General features: G+C 41.5%; 1 protein-coding gene across 2 annotated transcripts; it reads left to right on the top strand.

Moving 5' to 3' along the window:
- On the top strand, positions 1 to 19,928 carry ARPP19 (cAMP regulated phosphoprotein 19). Of its 2 annotated transcripts, none has more exons than XM_075532326.1 (4): positions 1 to 77; positions 307 to 361; positions 14,276 to 14,398; positions 18,864 to 19,928. In XM_075532326.1, exons 2-4 carry the CDS (start codon positions 317 to 319, stop codon positions 19,032 to 19,034), a joined length of 339 nt encoding a protein of 112 aa, XP_075388441.1. In that variant the 5' UTR covers positions 1 to 77; positions 307 to 316; the 3' UTR covers positions 19,035 to 19,928. The 2 variants fall into 2 exon arrangements, with proteins under 2 accessions (XP_075388441.1, XP_075388442.1); XM_075532327.1 differs by having other exon boundaries at positions 13 to 81.
- The last annotated feature ends 5,801 nt before the right edge of the window (positions 19,929 to 25,729 follow it).

The raw sequence follows: 25,729 nt of genomic DNA, 5'->3' as shown, positions 1-25,729 counted from the left end.
ACGTAAGGCGCGAGCCGCGACCTTTGAAGGGAAAAAGGAAGTGCTCGGGAGCCGCAGAGCCGGAGCGGCGGAGTGAAGTAGGTAGGGGTGCGCTGCGGAAGGGGCGCCCGGGCGACGGCGGCGGCGGGCTAGGTGTCCCGCCTGCGGCCACCGTGGGAGGCCGCATCGTCATAAAGCGGCCGCCATATTCGCGGGCGTGGGCAGCGGTGGGGAGCGGGGCGGGAGGTCCGGGGCGGCGGCGGCGGCCTGATGGCCTCGGCCTGGGCCACCTGGTAATAGCATCTTTTCCCGGCGTCTTGTCTGCAGAGGGAGCGCCATGTCCGCGGAAATGCCTGAGGCGGCCTCGGCGGAGGAGCAGAAGGTGAGTGTGTGCGCGGAGTGGGCCGGGGGCAGCCCGGAAGGCCCAGGGGCCGCGCTGCCCGGCCGGGGCCCGGAGCGGGCCCGGTGCTGACGGCGGCCTGCGCCGCCGCGTGGGACGGAGCGCGCCCAGAATCCGGGCCGGGGGCGCCGGGTGTCCGGCTCGGGAAGCCCGGTCGTTGCAGAACTGGCCGCCCGCACCCTCCTGGGAAGGAGCCCGCCAACGTGCTGGGACGTGGAGCGTCCTTCCGGCGACCCAGCAACTGGCCTTTCGAAGCCTTAACGCTGAAGTAGGCACCGGAGCCAGAACCCAGCCCTTAACGATGGGTTTTTTTTTTAGTTTGTGTGATCACTTTCCCTAAAGTTGTTTCGTTTTTCTCTTGGACTCTCCGGATTTCTTTGTATGCCTGCTAGCTTCTTCAATGGCGGCACCGCTAGGTCCGGCCTGGAGCTGGACCTGGATTGGCATTTCAGTTCGTTGCAATTCCGTGATCGTCGTTACCAAACTCTTGAGGATTCAGTTTCTCTCATCTGTAAAGTGGGAATTGTGGGGAGTGGCTTCTTTCGTGCCAAAGATTGGATTGGACTATTTTTGCTAAATTGATCAGATAGATTAACTAGTAATATATAGTATCTTTCGGAGGTAGGGAAAGAGGACAGAAATCTGTAAATTAGGAATATAACTCACTACCATCAAGTCCACCCAGACTCATAGTGACCCAATAGGACATAATAGAACTGACACTGCGTTTCTGAGGCAGACAATCTCATCTTTCTCTTGTGGAGCAGTTAGCTAGTTGACTGGAATTGCTGACTTTGAAGCAGCCCAACCTAGAACCACTACACCATTAGAGCTCCTTCATTTATGGATATACTGTATTTTTTTTCATTGTTTTATTAGGGGCTCATACAACTCTTAGCACAATCCATACATCAATTGTGTAAAGCACATTTGTACATTCATTGCCCTCGTCATTCTCAAAACACTTGCTCTCCACCCAAGCCCCTGGCATCAGCTTCTCATTTTTTCCCCTCCCTCATGAAACCCTTGATAATTTAGAAATTATTATTTTGTCATATCTTGCCCTGTCCGATGTCTCCTTTCACCCACTTTTCTGTTGTCCGTCCCCCAGGGAGGTGGTCACGTGTGGATCCTTGTAATCGGTTCCCCCTTTCCAACCCACTCTCCCTCTACCCTCCCAGGTCCTGAAGGGATCATCCACCCTGGATTCCCTGTGTTTCCAGTTCTAGACTGTATGTTTTATCCAGGCCAGCCCTTGTCCTTTTCCACCATAATTATCTACCCAGATCATGTGGATTGGCTTTTGAGAATACCCACGTACCTTGTTGATGAAGAGTTGATCAGTTTCTTAAAAAAGAAAAACCAGACATCATTAGCATAAGTAGTTCATAGTCTGTTCCTTGAACTTTGTAAGCATTTCTGCCTAATGTACCCATGCACCTAATCTGGCGTTTGAAACTCAACTATATAAGGGCCCTATGAGTTGGAATCCAGTTGGTGGTAACGGGTTTGGACCTTTTACATATTTTTTTAAATCATTTTATTGGGGGCTTGTACAACCTTTAGCACAATCCATACATACATCCGCTGTGTCTAGCACATTTGTACATTTGTTGCCATCATCATTCTCAAAACATTTGCTTTCTGTTTGTGCACTTGGTATCAGGCTTCTCATTTTTCCCTTCCCTCCTTGCTCCTTTTACATATTCTAAACCGTGAGACTCTTCTTTAGTTGGAAGAGTCTGTTTAAAATATTATGAAGTAACAGGGGAGAAAAGCCCAAGAAAACGGCAATAGCATCATGGCAAAGTCACCACATGGTTGGGGGAGTATTTTGCTGGGAAATGCTGGATACTTTTTAACATTAGCAATAAAAAAAGTCTTTGAGAGCAAAAAAAGTATTGTTACAGTATATATTTTAGCAGTGATATTAGCAGTCCCATAGTTGTGATGTTGATTACTCCTTAGCATTAGGAACCCAGAAAAATATGTCCACTGTGTCTTGACGAAACTGAAGTCAACCTGCAAGTTGACTTGTGTACAATAGTGGGCTATTTAATTGACTTATGAGGTTTATTAATGTGTTGTCAAAGTGTTACGTAATAGAGTGAAATGATTTTACTTGAACAGCTAATGTTAGGCCTTTAAATAATAATATGGATACCTTCAGTGTTATTTTTCCTAATGAGTTTTTACATTAAAATTTGATGTGAGAGCCATTTATAGCAACTGCTGTTGATACCACAGTGTTAAGAATGCATAATGTCCCTTCTTCAATTGAGAATTGGCTCCCGATTGTAAGTGTTACGAGCATGATTACCGCCTAAGCATAAGGGACATGTTCAGTGTCACTTCTTGATCCTCTGAGCCAGTGTCACCTGTTCTATTTGGGAGACCGGTTAGGTGACCTGAAACCGTGTTTGACCTCTCATTTAACGTATTTGGCCAAAATATTTGTAGACTTTTGTGTTAGTTTACCCTATTGGCTTTGAAAAGATAGACATGAGCCCTGCACAGGGTAAAACCTAAGTTATTCCTTTTTGTGCTTGGAGCCATGTGTGCATCCTTGTTAGAGAAGGTGGCCCCTGACCCTTCACTTGTTAATGGGCTGTTAATTAAATATGGACAGACCTGAGCAAATAGATGATCGATCTCATGGCTTTTATACTACTTTAAAACTAAAGCAAATGAAATACAAACAAAACCAGTAAACTCCTAAATGGATGTGACATGTACTTTGCTGGAAAGAAATCTCCAATGTGTTGAGAATCTGGCCGCAGGGAGCTTTGAGGTAAAGCAAGTGAACATAGTCTCCTAGACCGTGTGACTATCGTACTACTTTTCTCTTAAAAATCCTCACACGTGGTCATTTAACTCTTTAGTGCCACCGGTGTTATTTGTAACTTAAAGTCAGTTCTGTTCGTATTACCCTGGACAGTTGAAGTAGGACTGCAGAGTGGCACTAGTAACAGCACTAAGTTATCACCGAAGTGGAAGCATTGGAACATTTTCGCAGAGACATGGTGGTTGTGTCATTCATCCATCCCACTCTGAATAGCACTTGAGCTCAGACAATATGGTGGGCCTGAGGGTAGAAGAAGGAAGCACTGGAAACTTAAAACAAATCATTCTGTTTTCGTTGTGAGATCAAAGATCCTGCTTTTTCCCCTTTCTTTCTCAGTTAGTGCCTTGGTATTATAAAAGAAATACTAGTTGAAATGAGCTGAGTCCAGGAACCCAAGCGGAAGGCAAACTTAGAGAATGATGAGGGCAACGAATGTATAAGGGTGCTTTACTCAATTGATGTATGTATGGATTGTGATAAGAGTTGTATGAGCCACCAATAAAATGATTAAATAAATACTAGTTGAATGAATTTTCTTTAGAACTCCTGTGTTGGAACCATTGCCAAAGGAATATTATAATGTGGCAGTGCAAATACTACAATTAAAAGAGCGGGCTAGACTGTTCATACAGAAATCTTTGCTTCGATCCCTGTGTTAGAGCTCTCTAGAGAAACTGAACCAGTGAGTGAGTAGATCAGAGGGGCTTCTGAATGTGTTAGGGAAAATCCCATCATCAATTCATTTTAGTTTTCCATGAACTTCTTCAACACCTCTCCCCCATAGCTGAATGAATGCATGTATACAGACAACAAAACCTTTTTTCATCCAGTTGGTTCTGGCTCCTAGTGACCCAAAGGAGAGCTGCCCCAGAGTTTCCCAGGCTGTGAATCTTTCCAGAAGCAGACTGCCTCATCTGTCTCCTGACTTGCCTATTCACAGCTGAGTGCTTTAGCTACTGCACCACCAAGGCCATGTGTGTATGCATATATTTATATATGTACTTTTCATTCTGCGGGGCAGTGGTGACCCTGTGTGTAGAGTAGAACCCAATATGGTTTTGCTGGGACCAACAACTATTTAGCTAGTTAGTCATTGAGTGCTTGTATCATCCCGGGACTCTGTGTGTTTTAAGAGAAAAAGAAGCTGATTTATTTTAAGAAATTGGCTCATGTAATTATAGAGAGGACTGGCAAGTCCAGAATCTATAGATGAGGTAATAGGGTAGAGATTATGCAGTCGTCTGTCTTCAAATCCACAGTAGTTGTACACAATTGAAGGTTTCAGATAGAATGGGAAAGAAATGTAGAACAAAACTCAAATTCCTAAAACAGACCAGACTTCCTAGATGAGTAGGGACTGAAAAACTCCTGGGGCTTCTGTCGTAAGAAACCAGAGACCATGGTGACTGCTCCCAGAGGTTACCTGCAGTCAAGCAATAGTTGTCTCGTGAAGCAAGTCCTGTGCTGCGTTCCCTTAACAGACGGGCTGTGTGAGGGCCACCCTGAAGCAAATGGGAGAACTGGAAAGCTAGACTCAGACGGCTGGCACAGTGTGGAACATGTAACTAATTTGGAGGAATAATTGGTATAAAAATTGTGAAATGGAAACTTTCATTGGCTGCAAAACTTTCACATGAAATAAAACATTTTCTTAAAAAATCTATAGGTTTGGTGATGTGAAGAGTAGAGGAATTTTGTCAAGAGTACACTGCCAGGACAGCTCCTTTTCGCTTGTAAGGCACATAAGGGAAATCATCTTTATGGGCAACTGACTTAGTCATTTGTAGCTACAGGCATGCCCTGTAAGCCTGTGTGAGTGTAACTGTTGGCTGTAGCTCATGTGTTTGTATACAGAGCAGTTGGGCTGCCAGGTATATTACGATACTCACTGTCACTGCCATCGGGTCAAGATACAATACTTAATCCATAATACTTTGATCTTCGTAGTCATATTAAGTGCCTGTTACTGGTTTACGTATGTACTGTACTACTTGGTTAAGCGCTAGACTCCTAACTGCATGCTCAGCCGTTTAGATCCTCCAGCTGCTCTAGGGAAAAGTTGAGGCTGTTGACTCTTGTAAAGGTTTACAGCCTCGACGACCTAATAGGGGATTGCTCGAAGTCGGAATTGGCTGCACTTCACTGTCCAAGAAGTTTCCCATGCGATGGCGCATGCTTTGACCGGCGGGAGCAGCAGTTACTCGCAGGCTGCACACCATGCGTCTTTTGAAGATTGTAGCGTTCTATTTTTCAATTGGTTTACTCCCGTGAACGTGCATCATGACTCCAAACCGTGCTAGTGATAAGTCAGAGGCAAAAGAGAAGTAATGATTGGAAATGAAACCAAAAAAAGTCGTTAAATAACAGCAAGGTGGAAAATTGGGTGCCTGCCATTGCTCATGGTTGAGGCATCTTGATCGACAGTCATCAAAAACAGAAAATACTCTCTACATCAGTGGTCCTCACACTTTTTAAAAAGCTATAAGCAAATTCCTATGCACACCGCACATATCTTATTTTGAAGTAAAAAAACAAAATGGGGCAAAAACACTGCACTGTTAAAGGAGCAGTTAACAAGCGAGGAGCATGGAGAAATTCTCATGACATGGATTGAGGGTCAAACATAAAGGCAAATCCCTCTGGATGAGCTGGTGGTGATTATGGTAAGGAGTGGTGACAGTCACTACTAAGGCAAAAAGCTGTTTTGAGATGCTTGACGATCTGGACCAAATCCCATATGCTGCCCTTCACAGAGCAGGACGCAGTGCATGACTTGGTAGCACCTAGACAGACTAGTGTCTGGCCAAATAGTCGGACACGATGGCTTAGCCACATTGATTCATACAGTTAACCGTCACAGCCACTGACGAAATCTGAACGAAACCAGAAGGATGTATGTATATAGTAACAACAAACCCATTGCCATTGGGTTGATTCCAACTCTTAGTGGCCCTATATAGGGTTTCTAAGACTAAATCTTCCAACCAGACAGCCTCATCTTCTGTGTAGCACCTTAGCACCTGGTAGTTTTGAACTACCAACCCAACAGGTAGCACCCCAATGCCTTGCCCATAGCGTCACTAAGCAACCCCCTCTTAATAAGATTCATCAGATTAAATTAGTAAAACATCTTGGAAAAGTTGCATTTTTGGAATTAGAAAAAGAGAAACACTGTTGAAAATATTTCCTGTAAACAATGGCTATGCTGTCTTAATTCTGTGTTTGATAATGCAAGTTTGCCAGCTTTGTCTGTGCTATTATGTGAGATTCCTAATACTTACCAAAGCCTGTGTGTGAGCCTTAAGGGCCTATGGTATAACATGAAATGTTTTTGAAGATAAGGTGATGATGTAATCGTCAAGGGTTAGGAAGTAGCTTAGCTTTGTTTAAGCAATTGGAGCATAGTGTATTTGTTAATTCAGGAGACGTCTGTGGAACACTCATTACATGGCAGGCCTGGCAAACAGCAAGGATTTAATGGGACAGCGGTGATTTTCCATAGAGGTTGATGCAGTATTAGTGCCTTCCTGGCAATTTCACAAAGAACTTGTTGGCTTCCATTTATCCTTTCTACTTATTCATCAGTCACTGCGTCAGCGAGCATATTGCTGAGCAAGGAGAGGAGAAATTGCTTAGTCTGGTCAGATTTTTATTACAGTTGCTGCTGTGTAATTCTGTGCTGAAGGCTAAATAGTGGTAACCGTCACTCCGCCAAATTTTCAGTCCATAATTAACTACAAATAGTTGATTAGTTGAATGTTTTCTTTATACATACAAGGGGTGCCCAAACAAAACTGGAAACCCCCCCCACACACAAAAGCTATGTATTTAAATAAATAAAAGTACTACTCTCCATTAACATAATACATTTGTCAAATCGGCAGTTCCATTCTTGGAAACATTTTTCAAACTCATCTTGTTGGATGACTGACAGAACCTCACTCTTTTTATTTTTTTCCACCTCTTCTACGTAGTCAAATTGCTGTCCTTTCATGTCCCTCTTCATTCACAGAAATAAAAAGTCATGCAGAGCGAGGTCACGTGCGTGAGGCAAGAGAAGAGAGGCATGTTCCTTTCCCCAAACTGGTGCACCGAGGCTGAGTGAGCAGGTGCATTGTCGTGGTGGCAAAACCCCCGTCTGCCACAAATCAGGCTTTTTTTGTCACACACTGTTATGCAATCTTTTCAGAACCTCTAAAGAGAAAGCTTGATCAACAGTCTGACTTGGTGGAATGAACTCCCAATACACTGTCCTTATACTACATCCCGGTTTGGGGGTGGGTGTAAGTGTACTTAAAGGGCCCTGGTGATGTAGTGAGTTATGTGTTGAGCTAATTGGAAGGTGAGCAGTTACAAACCACCACCAGCTCTGCAAGAAAGTGGTTTTCTACTTTCAGAAAGACTTACCATATATACTCGAGTATAAGCTTACCCGAATATCAGCCGAGGCACCTAATTTTACCACAAAAACTGCATAAAAATGTGTGCTGACAAGGGAGGGAAAAATGAGCTGATAGCAAGGGCTCAAGTAGAAAGCAAATGTTTTGAGGATGATGGCAACAAATGTACCAGTGTGCTTGACAGAATGGATATATGTATTGATTCTGGTAAGAGTTGTACAAGCCTCCAATAAAAATTTTTTTAGCCTCCCTGGCGGTCTAATTATGTCAGTAATTTTGTACCCAAAGCGGCACATTGTTTAGCATAAAATTTGTTTTATATTGTAGGTCTGTAATTCTTAAGAAATTACTCATTTTAATCTCTAGTAGACAATCCAGGTATGATAAATTTTAATACACAGTTAACATTTACCCTGAGCCACACTCAGGATTACTGCCAGGGAGGTTAATGTGCTAAAAAACTCAGCTTATACATAAGTATATACAATAAGTATATACTGTATATGCATGAGTATATGCAGTAAGTCTTAAAATCTACAGGGCAGCTCTGCTCTGTCCTATAGGATCACTGTAAGTCAGTACTGGCTCTTTGTCAGTGACTTGAGTTCATTAGCAGAAAGGATTTCTAATTTATTTCAATAGTATATACTACATCAATGTGTTCTTAACATTGATTAATGTGTTGGACCCTGCCCTAGTATGGGGTATAATGAGATTATTTTGATGTATATGTATTTGCCAACTACTCCTTTACATAAATATTTTTCTTTAATTCCATCAGGAAACTGTATCTCTGGTGTAATAACTGGGTTTCTGCTTTCCCCGTTTATAAACTGAAATCAGATTTCAGAATTCACTACTTTCCCCCACCCCCTCCAAGTGTTAGTTTAAGTAAATGAAGTGACTAGCATTTCCAGCATCTACAGGGGCACTTCAAAAAGTGTGAGGTAATTCTATTTTTTTTGAAGTCTACTTGTATGTCTAAAATCCAGTCGAATTACTTTCTAACCATAAAAACTTTTTTAAGGATAAAAATTTAAAACCAGATTTGTGTGTCATTCACCTTTTGTTGATACTATACATCCCTTCAAGAGGCCTGGTGCACAGTGCTTCCATGGGGGGCTGATCACCATAAAGTTAGCTGTTCGAAACTACCAGCCACTCCTGTGGGAGAGAGATGAGTTAGACTCTCAATCCCAAAGGGGCAGTGCCACCTGCCCTATTGGCTCAAGGGCAGTTTTTTATTGTATCGTAGTTTTTCTGTTTCGTTAGCATCTGCTTATTGTTTTCCCCTATTCCTTTTGGGGTTCTTTCGTTGTCTAGCTTCTTAAGTTGAGTGTGTGAGCTTAACTCTTTAATCATCATTCCTTAGCGACACTCGTAGTATCCACATTTGAGATGTGTGTTTTCAATTTGTCATCAGTGTATTCTAAGACTTTTAATTCTCATGGTTTTCTTTCCCCCTTTTTGGCCTATAAAAACACACTTATTGACTCCGTTTTGGAGGCTAGGGAAGGGTGCTTCTTTGCACTCCCAGTTTCTGATAGTCGACATTTCTTGGCTGGTTAGGTACATCCTTACATAACAGTCCTTCCTCTGTTTTGCGATTTTCTTTTTTAACGATGAGTAACCTAGTAATCGTTTTAATTGCCAAGGCCCCCGGCGGTGCTGTCAGAGGACGTGCAGGGCTGCTGGTAGGTTGAAGCCCACAGCCGCTTTGAGCAGAAAGAAAGGAAACTGCCCCTGTAAAGAAGTAGACAGTTGGAAGTCCTGTGTAAACTCTTTATGAGTCAGAGCTGATTTGATGGTAATGGGGGGGGTGGGGATTTTGGTGTCGGATTTATAAGAAATTTTATTTTTAGATTGTTAATGTTGATTGTTACTTCACATGAATTGTTATAGATGGTTATGGTAATCTGGGTGAACATGACCAAATGAAGACTTTGTGGAAACTGTGGAAACCACATCAGACTTCCTGGGGGGGGGGGGTACTCAAGGGAGGAGAATCCATCACATAAACCCAAGACCAATTGCCGTAAGGCAGAAGTCAGGCATGCCTCCATCCTTTTTGGCCCCTGTTCTAATAATTTGTTCCTCCCACAAAGTATACTTTCTAGTGGTTTGATGCATTGCAGCGGTCTCCCCGAGCTCAGACAGTATTTACAGTTATAGAGGTTTAATCAGGACGTTCATAGGCTACCACAGCCGGGATCAGAAAAGATGAAGGAATCCGTGTCCATAGCAGTGCCAGCTCTCAGCATCTCAGCTGGGCCCTTGACCTCTGTGGCCCTGGAAGTGAGCTGCCGCTCTGCCGTACAATTCCAGTGTCTGTGCTGCTCCCCTGCACTGTTTGCATGATTACCTTGCCCTGCCTCTCCTCGTCTCTGATGCCTCTACCACTTCAGACAGAAATTTCCATCGTGCTCCACTGGTGATTTACTCACATGTCATGGAATCTTGCCACTTCCGAGATGGCTCATCTTCAGCTAGGGGAGTAGCAACTAAAACTGACCAGTCCCCTGTCTTAGTGTTAACACATAGTTATTGGGAGTCAGAGATGGGGGAAGAGGAGCCAGATTAAGACGTTTCACTCTACCACATACTTGGTTTATGGCCTAGTATTTAGTGAGTTTGTCCATTGTGCTTAAGAATATATATTCCCTAGTTGTTTGGTGCATGATTCAAATCAAATTTGTTAATGATGGCCAGAAATATAAATTCACACTAAATTCTGTTTCTCTGGGTTTTTTTTAATATGAATATAGCAGAACATTGCTAATTTACTGATTTGATCGGTTAATGTCCTGTAACTAGGGGTTCAGTGACCAACCTTTAGAAGGGGTGGCTGAGAAAAAGGAGGGAAGGTGGTATTTCTAGAGATTGCAGTAAAAGTGCCCCTGCAGGAGCCACCCTGTTCTGAGCCTCAGTCTCCTGCTCCCGATGCCTTATAGCTGAACTACAGAGAACTGATGAGCTAAAGAAGTGGAGAGTTCTCAATTCAAGGAAGCGGAATTGTCTTAGCAGAAGTGCAGGGCGCCATTAAAACTTACTGCCATCAACTTTGTTCTTCTGACTCAGAGCAGTCCCGTGTGTGCCAGAGCAAACTGCTCCAGCAGGTTTTCGATGGCTGTAATCCTAGGAAAGTCCATTGCCACGCTGCTCTTTGCTGGTGCTGCTGGGTGGGTTCAGACTGCCATCCTTGCAGCTAGTAACCAAAGACAAAAGCCATTATGCCACCCAGGGATGAAGGATTCCATTCTGTTGTTAGGTGTCTTAATGTTGATTCTAACTTCTACCATCTCCATAGACCAGAGTGGGAGCGTGATAGTGGTATAGTGGGTTATGCTGCGATGCTAATCACAAGGTTAGCAGTCCAAAACCACCAGCCACTCCTGGGGATAAAGACGAGGCTTTTATAAGACAGTAGAACTGCCTCACAGGGTATACTTAACACCCACAGCGACTATAATCCAGTCTGTTCTGTAGGGAGTCGTGGGCTTCAACTGTCAACATTTTGGTACGCAATAGAGCACTTGAGCACCGTGCCACCAGCGCTTCTTAACACGCCTCCCTGCACTGGACGGTGCTGGACCTGAGGTTGCAGCGATCGCGGAGCTCTTTTCAGCCAGTGTACTTTCAAAACAACTGTACAGGGAAGCCTAAGGGAAGCTCCCGCCTCTCAAGTCCACTGTTGCAGCAGTAGGAACACCTTTGTGCGCTCACAGTCGATGTCTGCAGTGACAGTCGAGCCACAGAGAGGAAGGATGCTGTATAGTGACCCAGCCCATCTTCCAATCTAACTGATCGCCTTAAACTTAGAGGGTTTCTCCAGCGTCTGTAATGAATTCACCATCGTCCTGTCTTACATGAGGGCTCGCCGCTATAAACTTACTAGGCACAAATCAGATAGAACTTAAATCACTCTTGGAAAAACCTCCCAAAGAGACATTAATTACATAGACGATATGTAATTAATGTTCTATGTATACCAAATATTCATTATTTTGTTCAAGGTTAAACCACCTTTTTTTTTCTGTTTTTTTTTTTTTTTACTTCCAATAGTAGCAAATGAAACACAGAAACTTTATTATAAACAAAGTAACAGGTAAAAGTCCAACAGGCATTTTACTTAGACTCAGAAAGACTGATTAAAGGAAAATTATGTCTTACATACCATATAGTAATTTATTTACAGTTATTTAAGCTTTGTTGCTGTGAAGAATACAGCTCATGAACAGGTGGAGATGAATGATTTGTGCATTTTTTTCAAGTATTCACTAAATATTACACCATATGTACACATAAACATTAAAGCTTGAAAAAGATTTCATTGGAAATCCCTATGTAGTCTTCATTTTTCTGACTCATGAGTCACGAAAGGTACCCAGCCTAGATGCCGAGAGAACACCAGTCTCCTTCACTTTCCTTTGGACATTAAATGGGGTTCGGGTGCTTGTTTGCAAAGTTCTCTGGGTAACATGATGTGCTGGTCTTCATAATGTTCACTGAAGTATTTGTCCAAATAATATATTTGCTTATGAGCCATCTTGCTGCCAGCACAGTGGGACAGCAGGTAGGTAAGGAAGGCACAGAGCGGGACCAGCAGCACATATGTCCCTGCCAGGGCGCAGCAGCCACACCACTACAGCGGAAGTGTGGTAGTCTTGTGTTGTACATAAACATGTTCATTTTTATATTATGAAATATACCTATAGCTTGAGGCCATTGTGCACTGGCCGATTTGCATCATGCACTTTGCAGTTGAGAGCTGTTGTTGGAACATGCCCTTCTTGAATGGAATGAGCAGCAGCATCACCTCAGTTTAATTTCTATCCAGCAGACCACACCATTTTAATATTGTGTCTACCAAGTGATTGAATGATATGACCACTCTAAAGAGTGAAAATCAGCATAGATGTATGAAATGAAACATTGCAGCCTAACAGACGAGATAGGAGAACGCTCAGCAGAAGGGGGAAATGCATAGAGTAGCCCCGTCATAGTCAAGCATGTTTGATAACAACCACTTTCTTTAAAATTTTCCCAAGTCTAAGAATGAGATGTAAACACACAAGAAAGTTGCTCAAGGTGAAGGAAATGTTAACAATACATAAAGCAAATAAGATTGTTAAACGTGCATGACTAATTTTAAGGAAAATGTATGCAAAAATTGTGAGGTGATTTCTTTAATAATTACTAGATGGATAGATCTAATTGATATGTATAAAACAGTAGAGATGCGTAATGAATGGACTCAACATTTCTGCTTTTGTACTAATCATAAATAACCTGGAAGGTTTGATAAGTAATTTTGTCTGTTTATTTGCTGTCCAAAATGGTTCACTAGCTAGAAAGTGGGCCCCGCTTCCCACCTCAGGGCAGCTTTGTTTCTCCTGGTTCCTTCTTCTGCAGTGCTAACCTGAAAGTGACACTGTTTCTTGGTAAAATACAGCTCTTGGAAAGAAGGTAGACCTTATCAAGATTGGTATTAAAAAGGACTGGAAATAAAATATTGACATTGCTTGGTCAGGAAATAGGTTTTGTATATATTAAAGGATGAGATCTTTGATCTAAACATTAATTAGACAGTATATAGGAGGAGGGCTTTTAAAAGTTCACGGGGATTGACATGGTTTCTTAATGTGGTTTCTCGGCCCAAGTCTCTCACCAAATGACTAAGTGGAGCTATGCAAATAGGGTTCGTGTAACACTAATTAGCAGGGGTTGGTCAAATTTCATGATCCATCCATCCCCTGGCAGCGAAGATAACCCGTTCTTGCAGCAGCAGCAGAGCGTGAGCCGGGTGTATGGACCTGTCTGAAGTGGCAGTGCCTGAGACCAGAGGCGTCAGAGAGTGTGGCCTGGAGACTGATCCAACCCAGCTTAGAAGTAGAGTGCAGTTGGCATCAGAGTAAAGGAGAATGGAGGGTCAAGGCCTACCCTTTGGAAATAAGGAAGCTTGAGGAGATGAGATATGATCCCCCCCATCTTGTTTACTGAACATGTCTATATTACTGTATATATTCGTGTATAAGCTCAAGTTTTTCCAGCACATGTTTTGGTGCAGTTTTTGTGGTAAAATTAGGTGCCTCAGCTGATATTTGGGTCGGCTTACACTCAAGTATATACGGTTATTATTCTGTATTTATTCAGTATTCTGCATTTTTAATACGACTGTAGGTATATAAATTGGTTGTTTTATCTATTTGATCAATTAGATGTTAACTTCAAGTAAGAAATCTTAGCATGTCACATAACTTGGGTAAAACAAGAGACAAAGAACTCTTTGTTTTTAAAAGTATGAGGATTCTGTGTAGATAAAGATCTGACGAGTTCCCTACAAGGTGACTGACTATAAATGTGTTCTACATGACTGGAAAGTAATGACAAGTGAGACTGCAGAGCTGAGCTGTCTTGATATTTTTACCCCGTGTGTGGGGTGTTGCACACGCATCAGAGCTATAATAGAGCATCACATGGATAATTTGAAAAACAAGTAGAGATGTTTTAAAAAGGTTCTGTGCTTGATTTCTTAGTCAGATGCTTTGTTACTTGGATTGGAAAACAACTCAGAGTCCGTATATTAAGAGGTGAATTATTTTACATTGTACTTGTCGCAGAGAACGATAAACTTGTTTAAAATCATTTCAGGAAATGGAAGATAAAGTGACTAGTCCGGAGAAAGCTGAAGAAGCGAAATTAAAAGCAAGGTATCCTCATCTGGGACAAAAGCCTGGAGGGTCAGATTTTTTAAGGAAACGATTGCAGAAAGGGGTAAGTTCTCATGTGCGATAGTCAAATGCCTAAGCCCTGAGTACAAAGTACTGGTAGATTGATGTATATCAATACCTTACCAGTCACAGAATTGAGGGAGCTTCGGAAAGTATATGGGCAAATGGAGTTAAAAGATAATGGAATTTTCAAAAATGTTTCAAAGCCCCTTATGTGTATGTGTGTGCATAGCATTTTATATGTATCTGCAACTCTTTAATATTTTAATAATGATTGATTTCAATTATGTAGAAAGTTGTAGATTATAACAGAACCCGTCTTTATAGAGATGATAAGCAAGCTAGCCCAGGCATGTCTAAAATCTACTCTTTATTCTCTTCAAAAGCAGCCATTTATAGCCATGCTGCCCCTATTTTAAAATTTCTAACTGATTAATTAAAAGGTGATTTCCACATAACACTTATTAAGTGCTTAATTTTCACTAGGATGAGATTACCATACAGTGAAGTGGACAAAATTGTATTTACCAAAGAGAATCAATTTATTGAATCAGATGCCATATCATGTTTCTTCTTAAATATACTAATATTTTATATGCTTTAAGATGTATTTGTTTTTATATATCTGAGTATATTAGGTAGAAAGCATTTTAATAAATTGTTTTTAGGTAGCAGAAAATAGGATGTATTTTTGTCTTTCATGAAGATTAATATTCACAACTTTGAAATAATAGGAATGATAAGGAAGAACCAAACTATATAAAAATGTAAATCTTTCTGTACCATAAAGAGTAAGTGAGATAATATGGTGCATAAAAGGCCATTTTAATAGAGAAATATTAAGTCCGTAGGGAAATGTTTATCCGTGACAGAAATCAATGAAATGTACATTCGCTCAATCACACAGTGGTATGCATACAACTAAAATAGAAAAACATTTAAAGCAATGCCAACTGGTGAGTTTGAAGTTTGTATGTGTAAAATTTTAAATGAATCACTCTCCTTTTAAAAAGTGTGAATTAAGACATTAAAATGTTCACATTCTTAGAAAGACCACTTTCTTATGAATTAATTTAAAAACATACTTCCAAATAAAGGAAAAGGGGTCTTAAAAGGATTGAAGATTTAACTGTAATTAGAAGCAGTAATACAGTTTAGCAGAAAACTAGATAAATAAGCTGTGATAAATAAATACAATAGAACCATAGAGATCATAAATTCAGAGGATAAATGGACAAAGCAGAGTGAAGTAACCATGTTCATGATGGAGAGAGCAAGGTAAATGTATACAAGGGCCTTTCAGGAAGGGTGTGAAAAAATCCAGTTGTCCTTTTAGTTCCATTTTCCACAAACTTTTGGAAACTGCCTTATGTGTTGAGTCAAATTATGGAACTAATTTCACATCAGATGAGGTTTTAGTTATAAAATGAATTGTACAATCTTTCTTTTAAATTTTGGATTTGTATTTAGAGAACATTCTTTTATTCATCGTAAGCCTTACCTATGCTGAGGCTGCTCCAACATTAAGACTTTGTAATCGTCCACTAGCTTCAATTGTTTACGACTTCAAATATTTTTAGATTAGAATTTGTATGAATTTTATCTTGAAGTTGGTGTAATAGAGTGTGGTAAGTACTGCCGGTGATGTAAATGTGGCCCCTTCTGTTGGGAAGGGAGATGGAACCGTACCCATCTATGATTTGCATACTGTTATCCAAGTGGTCCAGAATATGTTAATTTTTAAAGATTATTATTTTTAAAACTCACAAAGAAATGTAAAATTGTGTTGAACAATTTTACCTGTGGGTTTCAGTGAGAGAACACAATTAGTTCACACCACCTAAAGAATTAACACATTAATATTTTTCTCTGGCATCTTTTTTTTAACTCTTTAATCATTTTATTGGGGATTCTTACAGCTCTCAACATTCCATTCATCAATTGTATTAAGCATATTTGTACATATGTTGCTATCATCATTTTCTAAATATTAACTTTCTATTTGAGCCCTTAGTAGCAGCTTCTCTTTTTCCCTCATCTCCCACCCTCTTGAGCCCTTGATAAATTATAAATTATTATTATTTTCATACGTTACACTGACTACTGTGTCTCTTCACTCACCTTTCTGTTGTTCATACCCCTGGGCAGTGGAGTGAATTATGCAACGGTCTTTGTGATCAGTTCCCCCTTCCTCCCAACCTTTGCCCTAACCTCCTGGTATCGCTACTCCCATTTCTGCTCCTGAGGGGTTTATCTGACCTGGATTCTGTGTGTGTGGGCTCTTATCTGCACCTGCTTCCATCTACTTGGAACTAAAAGCAGGACTGGGGTCATGATAGTGGGAGGGGATGAGGAAACCTCAAAGAACCAGTGTTATACTGCAGCCTGGTGGACTCCTTGTAACCCTTCTATGAGGGGCTGTCTCTGACATCTTTGTTACATAATTGTCTTTGCTGATTCTCTAAGCAAATTCCTGCCTTTTGCAGGCCTGTTCTCCCTTATGTTGAATTTCTACTTATTGGGAAATGTTATTAATAAAAACCCAGGTTCAACACTGGCTTAGGAGAATTCTTCCTAAAAATTACATCATGTCTTAAATTTCTCACTGTGTCTTTAGGCTCAGTGAGTAATTTCGCAAGCTGTGTGTTCTCCCCCAGAGCCAGCTCTCGGTCTAATTCAAATTATTCTTGATCCTCCCAACGTTCATTTCAAAATATGTAGAAGTGAAGCTGCAGCAAGCCTTGGCAGGACCTAGTCCAACTTTCCTTGTTAGTCCTGTGTGTTCCACATTACATGAAAAGCAACACTAACTTTAGACTCTCCAGCCAGCAAGGCCACTCGGCAGTCTTTTATTTTACTAAGCTGTAAGTTCCCAGAACAGTTTTGTCTTCCTTCAACCTTAGTCTAAACCAGCGGTTCTCAACCTTCCTAATGCCGCAACCCTTTAACCCAGTTCCTCATGTTAGGGTGACTCCCAACCATAAAATTATTTTCGTTGCTACTTCATAACTGTAATTTTGCTACTGTTATGAATTGGGTGACAGGTTGAGAACTGCTGATCTAAACTCACTCACTATAGCTAGTGTTAGGGGCCCCTCCTTTAGACATTCTTTATATACTTAAAATAGTAATTAACTTGCTTGACTGTTGTCCATCTTTGTGTCTCCGTCCAGCACTCAAACAGTGCCTCTCACACAGTTCTCACCGGGGATAGCAGGCACTCAGTTAATGTGAGCTACACAAAACAGATGGAAGTCAGAAGCCAAGCAAATTAAACAAAAAAAAAAAACCTAGTTTTACTCTGGAACAGATAAACTGAGAAACTTATCACAGATTGTATTTTAATGGTAAAGCTACAGTGAGCACAGTGGTGTGAAGAATCAAATCGGCACAGTGGTGTAAAGATTTAAAAAAACTTGCTGCCATTGTGTCAGTTTGACTCAGCACCCCGGTAGGGCAGAGTATAGCTGCCCCTGTGGGTTTCGGAGGTGGCCAGTGTTTATCGGAGGGGAAAGTGTCATCTTCCTCTTGTGGAGCCCCTGGCGGCATCAAACGGTGGAGTTGTGGCTAGCAGCCCACTTATAAACCACCACGTCCCCAAGACTTTATCAAAGGAGCTATGGGGATGTGCATTTCGATAATTTTTGGTGAGAAGTTATAGCTCCCGTTTTCCATAGCACATACCTTTAACCTTCGCTTTGATATTTTTTTCTTTTCAGTGAACTGCTTTAGTTAAATATGATATAACTTCTTGCCAAAATGCTTGTTCTAGATGACAGAGCACCAAAAGTTACAAATAGTTTTAATAGTTGACAAGGTTGATTGAGGAGCCCTGGTGGCATACTAGGTAATGTTCAGCTGCTAACTGCAAGGCCAGTAGTTCAAAACTACCAGCTGCTCTTTGGAAGAACGAGGCGGCTGTCTGGTCCTTTAAGGATTAACTGCATCAGACACACCCAGACAGGGGGCAATTGCACTGTGACCTGAGTCAGTCACCCTCCTAGGGTCACTGAGTCCATGGCAGTGAGGATTTTGCTTATTTTTTAGTGGAGAGGTTAATTGGGGGGGGTGAGGGGATGGCAAGTTCGAAATGTTATTTGATGTACTATTTGTTTTTATTTTCAACATAATTTAAACCAGAGTTTCAGTCTGATTGCTCCATTCGTAATGAGAGATTTTCATTTCTTTAAATCTGGGACTATGGACCTCCACATAGCTCGATGCCAAGGGCAGTGTGACTCTCTGTGTTGGGATCAGTGATAGAAAGAAGTCCAACGAAGGAGGGGTTGCAGCCAGACTTCTCCTTTTGTTTAGTTTTCAAAGTGTACTAGAACTTGCTGCAGGGATTTAATTATTTTTTTATCTGACATATTTTGTTTGAAATTTTTAGCCTAAATTATTAACACTGACAGTGTAAGTTGCATTTACATTTTAAACCAGTATATTTACAATATGAAAGTTTTTAAACTCATGTCTGAATTCTCTCCTTTTTTAAACTTTTCTTATAGCAAAAATATTTTGATTCTGGGGATTACAACATGGCTAAAGCAAAAATGAAGAACAAGCAACTTCCTACTGCTGCCCCAGAGAAGACGGAGGTCACTGGCGACCACATCCCCACTCCGCAGGACCTTCCGCAGCGGAAGCCATCCCTTGTCGCTAGCAAGCTGGCTGGCTGATTAAAGAGCTGAACTGCATGAATCTTCTACTTCCCATTATTTCTTCTTAATATGTTACTTCTCTGCTTTTTATTTCCTTTCACTTCACCAACTCATTTGAGATTGATAGGCGTGCGTGTGTGTGCGCGCGTGCGTGCGTGTTGCTATTGTAAGGGCATATGTAGAATTTTTTTTATTAGTTTAACTGCACTGATGAAAAGGACATGTTAGAGTTACAAAGTAATCTACTTGAAAACAATTGTATATATTGTCTCGCTCCAGTGAAGGACTGGTTCTCACAGTAACAAGCAAGTTTTACAAGCTTCATGTTTTGATGTTCCGTACTTCATCTTAACGGTAGCTTTGTGTGTTCTTCTAATTTAATGTAACCTTTATTGATTTATGCTGTATTTTCCTTTTGGACTTGTAAAACAGAAGTTTAAGGCCACAAGTTGAGAGAAAAGTCACGTATTTCCAACACAAACAAATAGATGGGTCTCTGAAAGATTTGGATCTCTTTGCTTGAACTTGAATGGCCTTAAACCTGTTTCAGCTTTAACAGTAGAAATGTACTTGGGCAATATTTGCCCATTCTGGTATAACTTATGTAACTAGTGCTTAGTAGCTGCTGTTGAGACTAATACTCCTTTTTAGTCAGTCTGTAGCGTTAGAATGCCTTTTGTTGTTGATGACGTGAATGAAGTATGCATGTGCATCGACTGTTGAATTCACTTTTGTGCCATTTTTGTAAATACAGTAGTTTTGCACAACCTCTCACAAATGTCTGTTATTAATTTCACATATTAAGTAGATGATGTGCCAACCAGAAGCACAAGAGTTCCTACACAAAACTCTGTATCCAGTCATTACAGTGTTTGTATAGTAAGAGTCGTTTACAGCCTTGGGCTTACAGAATACCAGACTCTGAAATCTTGACTCAGTCTGCAATAGACTTACGCTTTTTCATCTGTTACTAACATCCGTGACATTCAGTGGCCTTGTGCAAATATGATATGTTGCTTAGGCATATCCTTTGTCCTATGCAGAACATTTCATCCTGACTTTTAAGAAAATTGTAATTCATATAATTTATATGAACTTTTTAATGTAGAAACTTTTTACTTCTACAATCAACTTTGCGGACACTGAAATAAAGGCTTCAATACTCCTTTCCCTGCATGTACCCTCATCTACTCCCCCAACTCCCTCCCTGTGCCCCTGGGCAAAAAGTCGGGTAGACCAGCACCGAGCGGGGACTTAAGTCATTTTTCTCGTCTCCACTTGGGAGGTCAACCCGGAGTCCCATGCAGGCAGCAGGTTAGGGGATGCTCTGATGTGCGCATGTGCATCTCCCTGACCGTTTTAAAATTTTGCTGCTTTGACTCAAGTGGAGTTGAGCTGGTAGGTCTATTTGGAAATGTAGGTGTCTGTACTGTTGGAAATTTGTTCTGGCGAATGCTATATTTCATAGCACAATAGTGGGGCTCTCATAATTTCTCAGGTGTTAAGTAACCACTCTTAATCCTGTATTGTTAATATTTCACAATTGTTTCAATAAAGTGAACTATATTCTTTAGAAGCCTGGCCCAGAAACCTATGTCAGGATGAGCTGAATTCTGGTAAATAGTTTTAGCATATAAGGAGTAAAGTGAATTAGACTTGTTACCATTTGAGTAATTTACATGACTGGTAGAGCACAATCATATTAAAAATATTAAATATTTTGCTTCTATAGATGCCACTTGAATATTTTCAATTTTACTTGTGGTTCTGGTTATTGCAAGTTTCAACAGGCTTTAAGTTAGGATAACTGAACTGCTTTGCCAGCTCCCATGATATGTTAATGCTGTACGTTGCATGATAATGAGGTTCAGTGGCCTGAGGTGATCCTATTATTTTCTTCATCTTTGTCTTGATAACTCCAACAAAGCACTCTACATAGTACTTTGAGCCTAGCACCTACATCTAAAGGCTGCCTGACACCAAGCAAAGCTTGCTGAGTTTTCTTCTTGCTTACCCCTCCAAAGCAGAACAACAACAAAATCAGTGACACACTCATTTGTAATTTGTCAGATGTTCTTTCTAAAGCAAAGGAACACATAGGTTATTTCAAAATATGTGTAGCTATTATAGGACTGATTTTGAAAATTACAGAAATATCCCAAAGTAAAATTTCTGTAATATCTAGACTTCTATTTTTGGTTTGTTTTCCTGAATCGTTTGCAAGCTATACCCACATCTGGAAAGATTGATCCAAAAGATCAGAGGAACCGTTTTATTCCTGACTGAAATAAGACTCTTGCTGTGGTTGGGGCCGAATAACCTCTGCTCAAATTTTTGTTGGCAATGTACAATGAATGGTAATATTTAACCTACCTCAAAACTTGTTGAGGATCTGTGAAATGCCGAGTAAGTGCCCAAAGTAAAAAAATCGTTGCTTGTCTTTTTATCACAACTTTCTCATTAAACCAACCTGCCTTCTGGAAAGTCCCAGCACTCATAAAATCTCAGGATTTCTCCTTGGGAAAGTCTTGTCGTTAAGGGTTTGTAGGTGTAATTGCTTGGTCTTCAGCATTGGTGCTTGGGGTAGAGAGATTTTAACGTTTTCTCCTTTTCTTGATCTGTCTCAAAGCTCTTGTTTATTGAAGATCTAATTCCAGGCAGTTTCACCATTGTTTGAATGAAGATTTTTGACTAGAGGAGCTTAATTGCCCATTTCTATGATTTCAGACTTGTGGTTTGAGAAATGGGCCGATTTTAATCAATGTCCTGTTAGTTAAAAACAAATGTAGGTCAACTGAAGTTAGAGAGTACATCTGTGTGTGAAAACTGGCCAAGGTCTGAAATGTGCTGTTTGTGTCGTGTCCAATTATTCCTGATGTGATAAGATTTTTTCGAGAATCCTTTTGCTTTTGAGCTACGTCAGAGTAAAACCACTGTAGTTCTGGGCAAGTTGGGATAATGGGGATTGTTGGAATCGGAAGGGGTGTGTTTGTAGTCTGTTTACACGTTGTCCAATACTCGTGCTGCTGACCCCAAAATATGTCTGAGCTGTTCATCACGGCCTGCTGTGCCCCTCTCCCCTTACTTGTTGCAATGTAGCAGTCGGAATTAGTTGCTCTCCTTTGACAAAACCGTACTTTTTACTGCATCAGATGCGTATTCTTAGTCCGAATCCAGTTTCATTAAAGTTGGACGATGCCTGTATTCAAACTGCCCTAAATTGGGTGTTTGGTGGTCTGGAAGAGGTAACCAATAATGGGAAGACCACCTTTGAGGGGCAGCCGGAGCAGTTTCTGGTCACCGTTTCCCATTCTCCAACATTCAGACATACTCCATTTTTCATTTCCTGTAATTTCTCCTTACCTCACCCTCCTACCCCGCTGATACCTTAAGCCCATGGTGGTCCTTAGGGCACAGCGATGAGTGTCCGTCCTTACTGCCTTTCCTAATCGCCAAGTAAAGGGACGCTTCATTCACAAACACTCCTAATCTGGATTGTGTGTGAGCATGCCACACCAGGCTTCCCATAGCTCTCCCAGCCCCCCCCCCCCCCCCATCCACATTCGTTAATTTGGTATCAGAGAAATCTCAGTTCGGGCTTACTACCCATAAAGGTCAAAAACACCAATTGAATTCTTGTTAAACTAGACTCAGTCTTTTAAATAGATAGGCTTATGGATTTACTCTGCAAATCACTGGTGGTCCTGGTGGCCATTGATGGATGTGTATGTTAATGTTACTTATCAAAAAACAGTTGGAAGTAAACACCTAATTTCTCTAGTATTTGTGCCCTCAACTGTTACTGCATCTCTGTCATATGATGCAATAGGACACTACCTGTATTTGAAGGGCCAAGAATAATGCCTTTTTGTTGAACATGTCTATCGTTTGTAGAAATGCTGAAATTTGTCAAAGAGCCCATCTACAATTATAATTGTGAAATACACAAATAAATTGATCTACCTAATTTCTGTTGATTTAATTTGTAATTTTGTTATGTTAAATTGTCAGTATATTTAAGTTGATACATTTAGGTTTTAGCTACTACTCTGAAGAAGAGAAAAACCCACTGCCGCCAAGTCAACACTGGCTCATAACCCTTTAGAGGATTTCCAAGGCTATGACTCTCGATGGGAACAGATAGTCTCATCTTGCCCTTCTGGAGTAGGGAGTGGGCTTGAACCATGGACTGTCTGACAGCACTACCAAGCTCCTTCGCCGCTACTATATGCAGGAAGAATTAGAATTATTTTGTTTTAATTTAAATAATGAATTTAGTATACGACTAGAAGAAATTCAACATAAGTTAACTCTTTAAAGATACATGGGGAAATAAATGGGCCTCCGAAGGAAATCATAGAAGAATGGTACAGGTTAATTTTGAAAATTACAGATAATTTCATGAAGCTCTGATGCCCCTGAGCTGAGGAATTCCCACCCACAGTAAATTCTCAACCACTGATGTCAAAGGAACAGCATGTGCACTGATGCTCTGCCTATCTGATAGGGCAATTGTAACAAAGGCAGTGCCTTGACCCATTGGGGTGAGGTGGAGAGGGATCCTTGCTTGTGGATTGTCAAATTGCCCAAGTAGGAGTCAGGACAGCTGAGTTCCTGGTAAACTGAACAGTGTATCTACTGGTTCCCTGGTGAGTCAGTAATCCATATGTCCTGTCAGACAAACAGCAGCCCCTGTGGTGAGTAGAACTGCCCCGTGGGGCTTCCTTGACTAGTTTAACGGGAGCAGGGCTCCAGGCCTTTCTCACCTGGAGTTGCTGGTTGGGGTCTAAGCACAGACTTTGGCTAGCCTAGCCATTGAGCGCTTACTCATTGCTCTACCAGGTCTCTGGCAGTTCATGGACTGTTGGCAGGAAGGATGTACTTTTAGATTTGGTATAGGTCCATTGGGAAGCTAACCTGCCCCCCCCAAAAAAAAATGCTCATCTAGGAAGAACCCATAAAACAATGTGTTCATTGAAAGGCTTCAATTGTCCTAACGGCATTGGTACAGCCTGATCGCAGATTACGTTCTGTCCCTGTCTACGTTGAGTATCTGTGTACATTTGTACCACCACACCACCCTCTGCCATCAATAGACTCAGCTCCCCTAGCAGAGGTGGGGAACTTCTGCCAAGGGCCGTTTGGACATTGATAACGCCATTTCCAGACCATCCTGGTCAAGCATAAAACTCAGCTGCGGTAACGCAGTGGTTACGCACTGAGCTGCTAAGTGAACAGTTCGCAGTTCGATGCCACCTAGGACTCCACGGAGCAAGGTGAGTCTTCAGAAACCCACAGGAGCAGTGCCGGCTTGTTCAAAGGGTTGCTGGGAGTCCATTCATTGACTGAGTTTGGCATTTGTCAGGAGAGGGCGAGGGATGTGATGGCTGGAGCTGCTTCACTTTGGTGAGTCATGACTGATTGTGTGGGCTGGATGTTCCCCACACCTACTATACATGGTGTCTGAGGCTATCTCTTCACAAGAGCCTCGTCTTTCGTTAGTGAAGTGACTGGTGGTTTTGAACTGCTGGCCTCTTACAGTGCTACCTATTAGGAACAATTCATATCTAACAGTCTAATGTTTCCGTTCACAGACCGTGCACCTTTCTATGCTTAAAAATAGTGCACACACAGCTACACTAAAGCATCTCTAACAATACAGTAAGGGTTTCATGTGTGATGCAAAGTCGGGAGAACCCTTTTGTTAGGAACCGCCTGCTTCAGTTTTTTAATATATCGGGGTTGAACGGGTGACTAACTGCCTGTACTTTGGAAGCACCTAAAACCATACCCACTGCTGTTGAGGTCTGGGGCTGTCAGTCTTTCCAGAAGCAGACTGCCTCATCTTTCACCCTGAGCGCCTGCCTGCTGGGCTCACTGTCGACCTGTAGGTTAACAGCTGAGTGCTTAACCACTGTGCCACCAGGACCCCGATATTGTGTGTTAATGCAGTCCTTGTAAGTCTGACTTGTATTCAAGTCTTTGTGATTAAGGCAATATTAATTAAGGCCCTTATTCTCCATCTTTGATTTAAAGCACTCTCATATAACACTCTGGGGTACAAAGTGAGACGAGGAAAGCAACTTAGCATTCAAGAAAGAAAATTTATATATAAATTCGAGATAGAAAAATCATTACATTCCTTAAGAGAGAGAAAAAGGTGTTAGGTCTAGAGCAGTGGTTTTCAACCTCCCTCATGCTACCCTTTAATACAGTTTATGTTGTGGTAAGCACCCCCCCACACCATACAATTATATTCTTAGCTACTTGATAGCTAATTTTGCTGCTGTTATGAATCAGGCGGCCCCTGTGAATGGTCATTCGATCCCCAAAGGGGTTGCGACCCACAGGTTGAGAACCACTGGTCTGGAGGAACAAGTTATCCAGCTGATGGAATGAACAGGATGAGTGGTGAGTGAGAAAAGCGTTTCAAAACTGTCTTGAGACTTGGTTGCACTTAAGTCTGGGGAGTGGGGTGGGAAGCGGGCATTTTAGATCGAAGGAATGTTTTCAAAAGGACAAGGAGTCGAAAACTACCTGACTAAGAAAATGTGGCTGGAGAATCTGGCATATGAAGGCCCTCTTGATTTTTCTCCCTTAAATCTGCCCTTTCCCCCCAATCTTCAGTTCTTCAGATAAGTGACCACAGTGTGTCAACCCACTCGAGTGTCTGAGCCAATCTTGGAATCCACCTTGACTCTTCCCCTTAAGAG

The sequence above is a fragment of the Tenrec ecaudatus genome, chromosome 14 (assembly GCF_050624435.1).
Source record: "Tenrec ecaudatus isolate mTenEca1 chromosome 14, mTenEca1.hap1, whole genome shotgun sequence".
NCBI classification, from domain to species: Eukaryota; Metazoa; Chordata; class Mammalia; order Afrosoricida; family Tenrecidae; genus Tenrec; species Tenrec ecaudatus.
The sequence above is the reverse complement of the archived record's forward strand: the minus strand, read 5'-3'. Positions and strand labels throughout refer to the sequence as shown.

What these genes read in the sequence shown, in the direction of transcription:
- ARPP19 (XM_075532326.1), top strand. Translation starts at nt 317, where the DNA reads ATGTCCGCGGAAATGCCTGAGGCGGCCTCGGCGGAGGAGCAGAAG. An exon ending in CCTCGGCGGAGGAGCAGAAG is followed by an intron (nt 362 to 14,275) that starts GTGAGTGTGTGC and finishes AAATCATTTCAG; the next exon opens with GAAATGGAAGATAAAGTGAC. An exon ending in GGAAACGATTGCAGAAAGGG is followed by an intron (nt 14,399 to 18,863) that starts GTAAGTTCTCAT and finishes CTTTTCTTATAG; the next exon opens with CAAAAATATTTTGATTCTGG.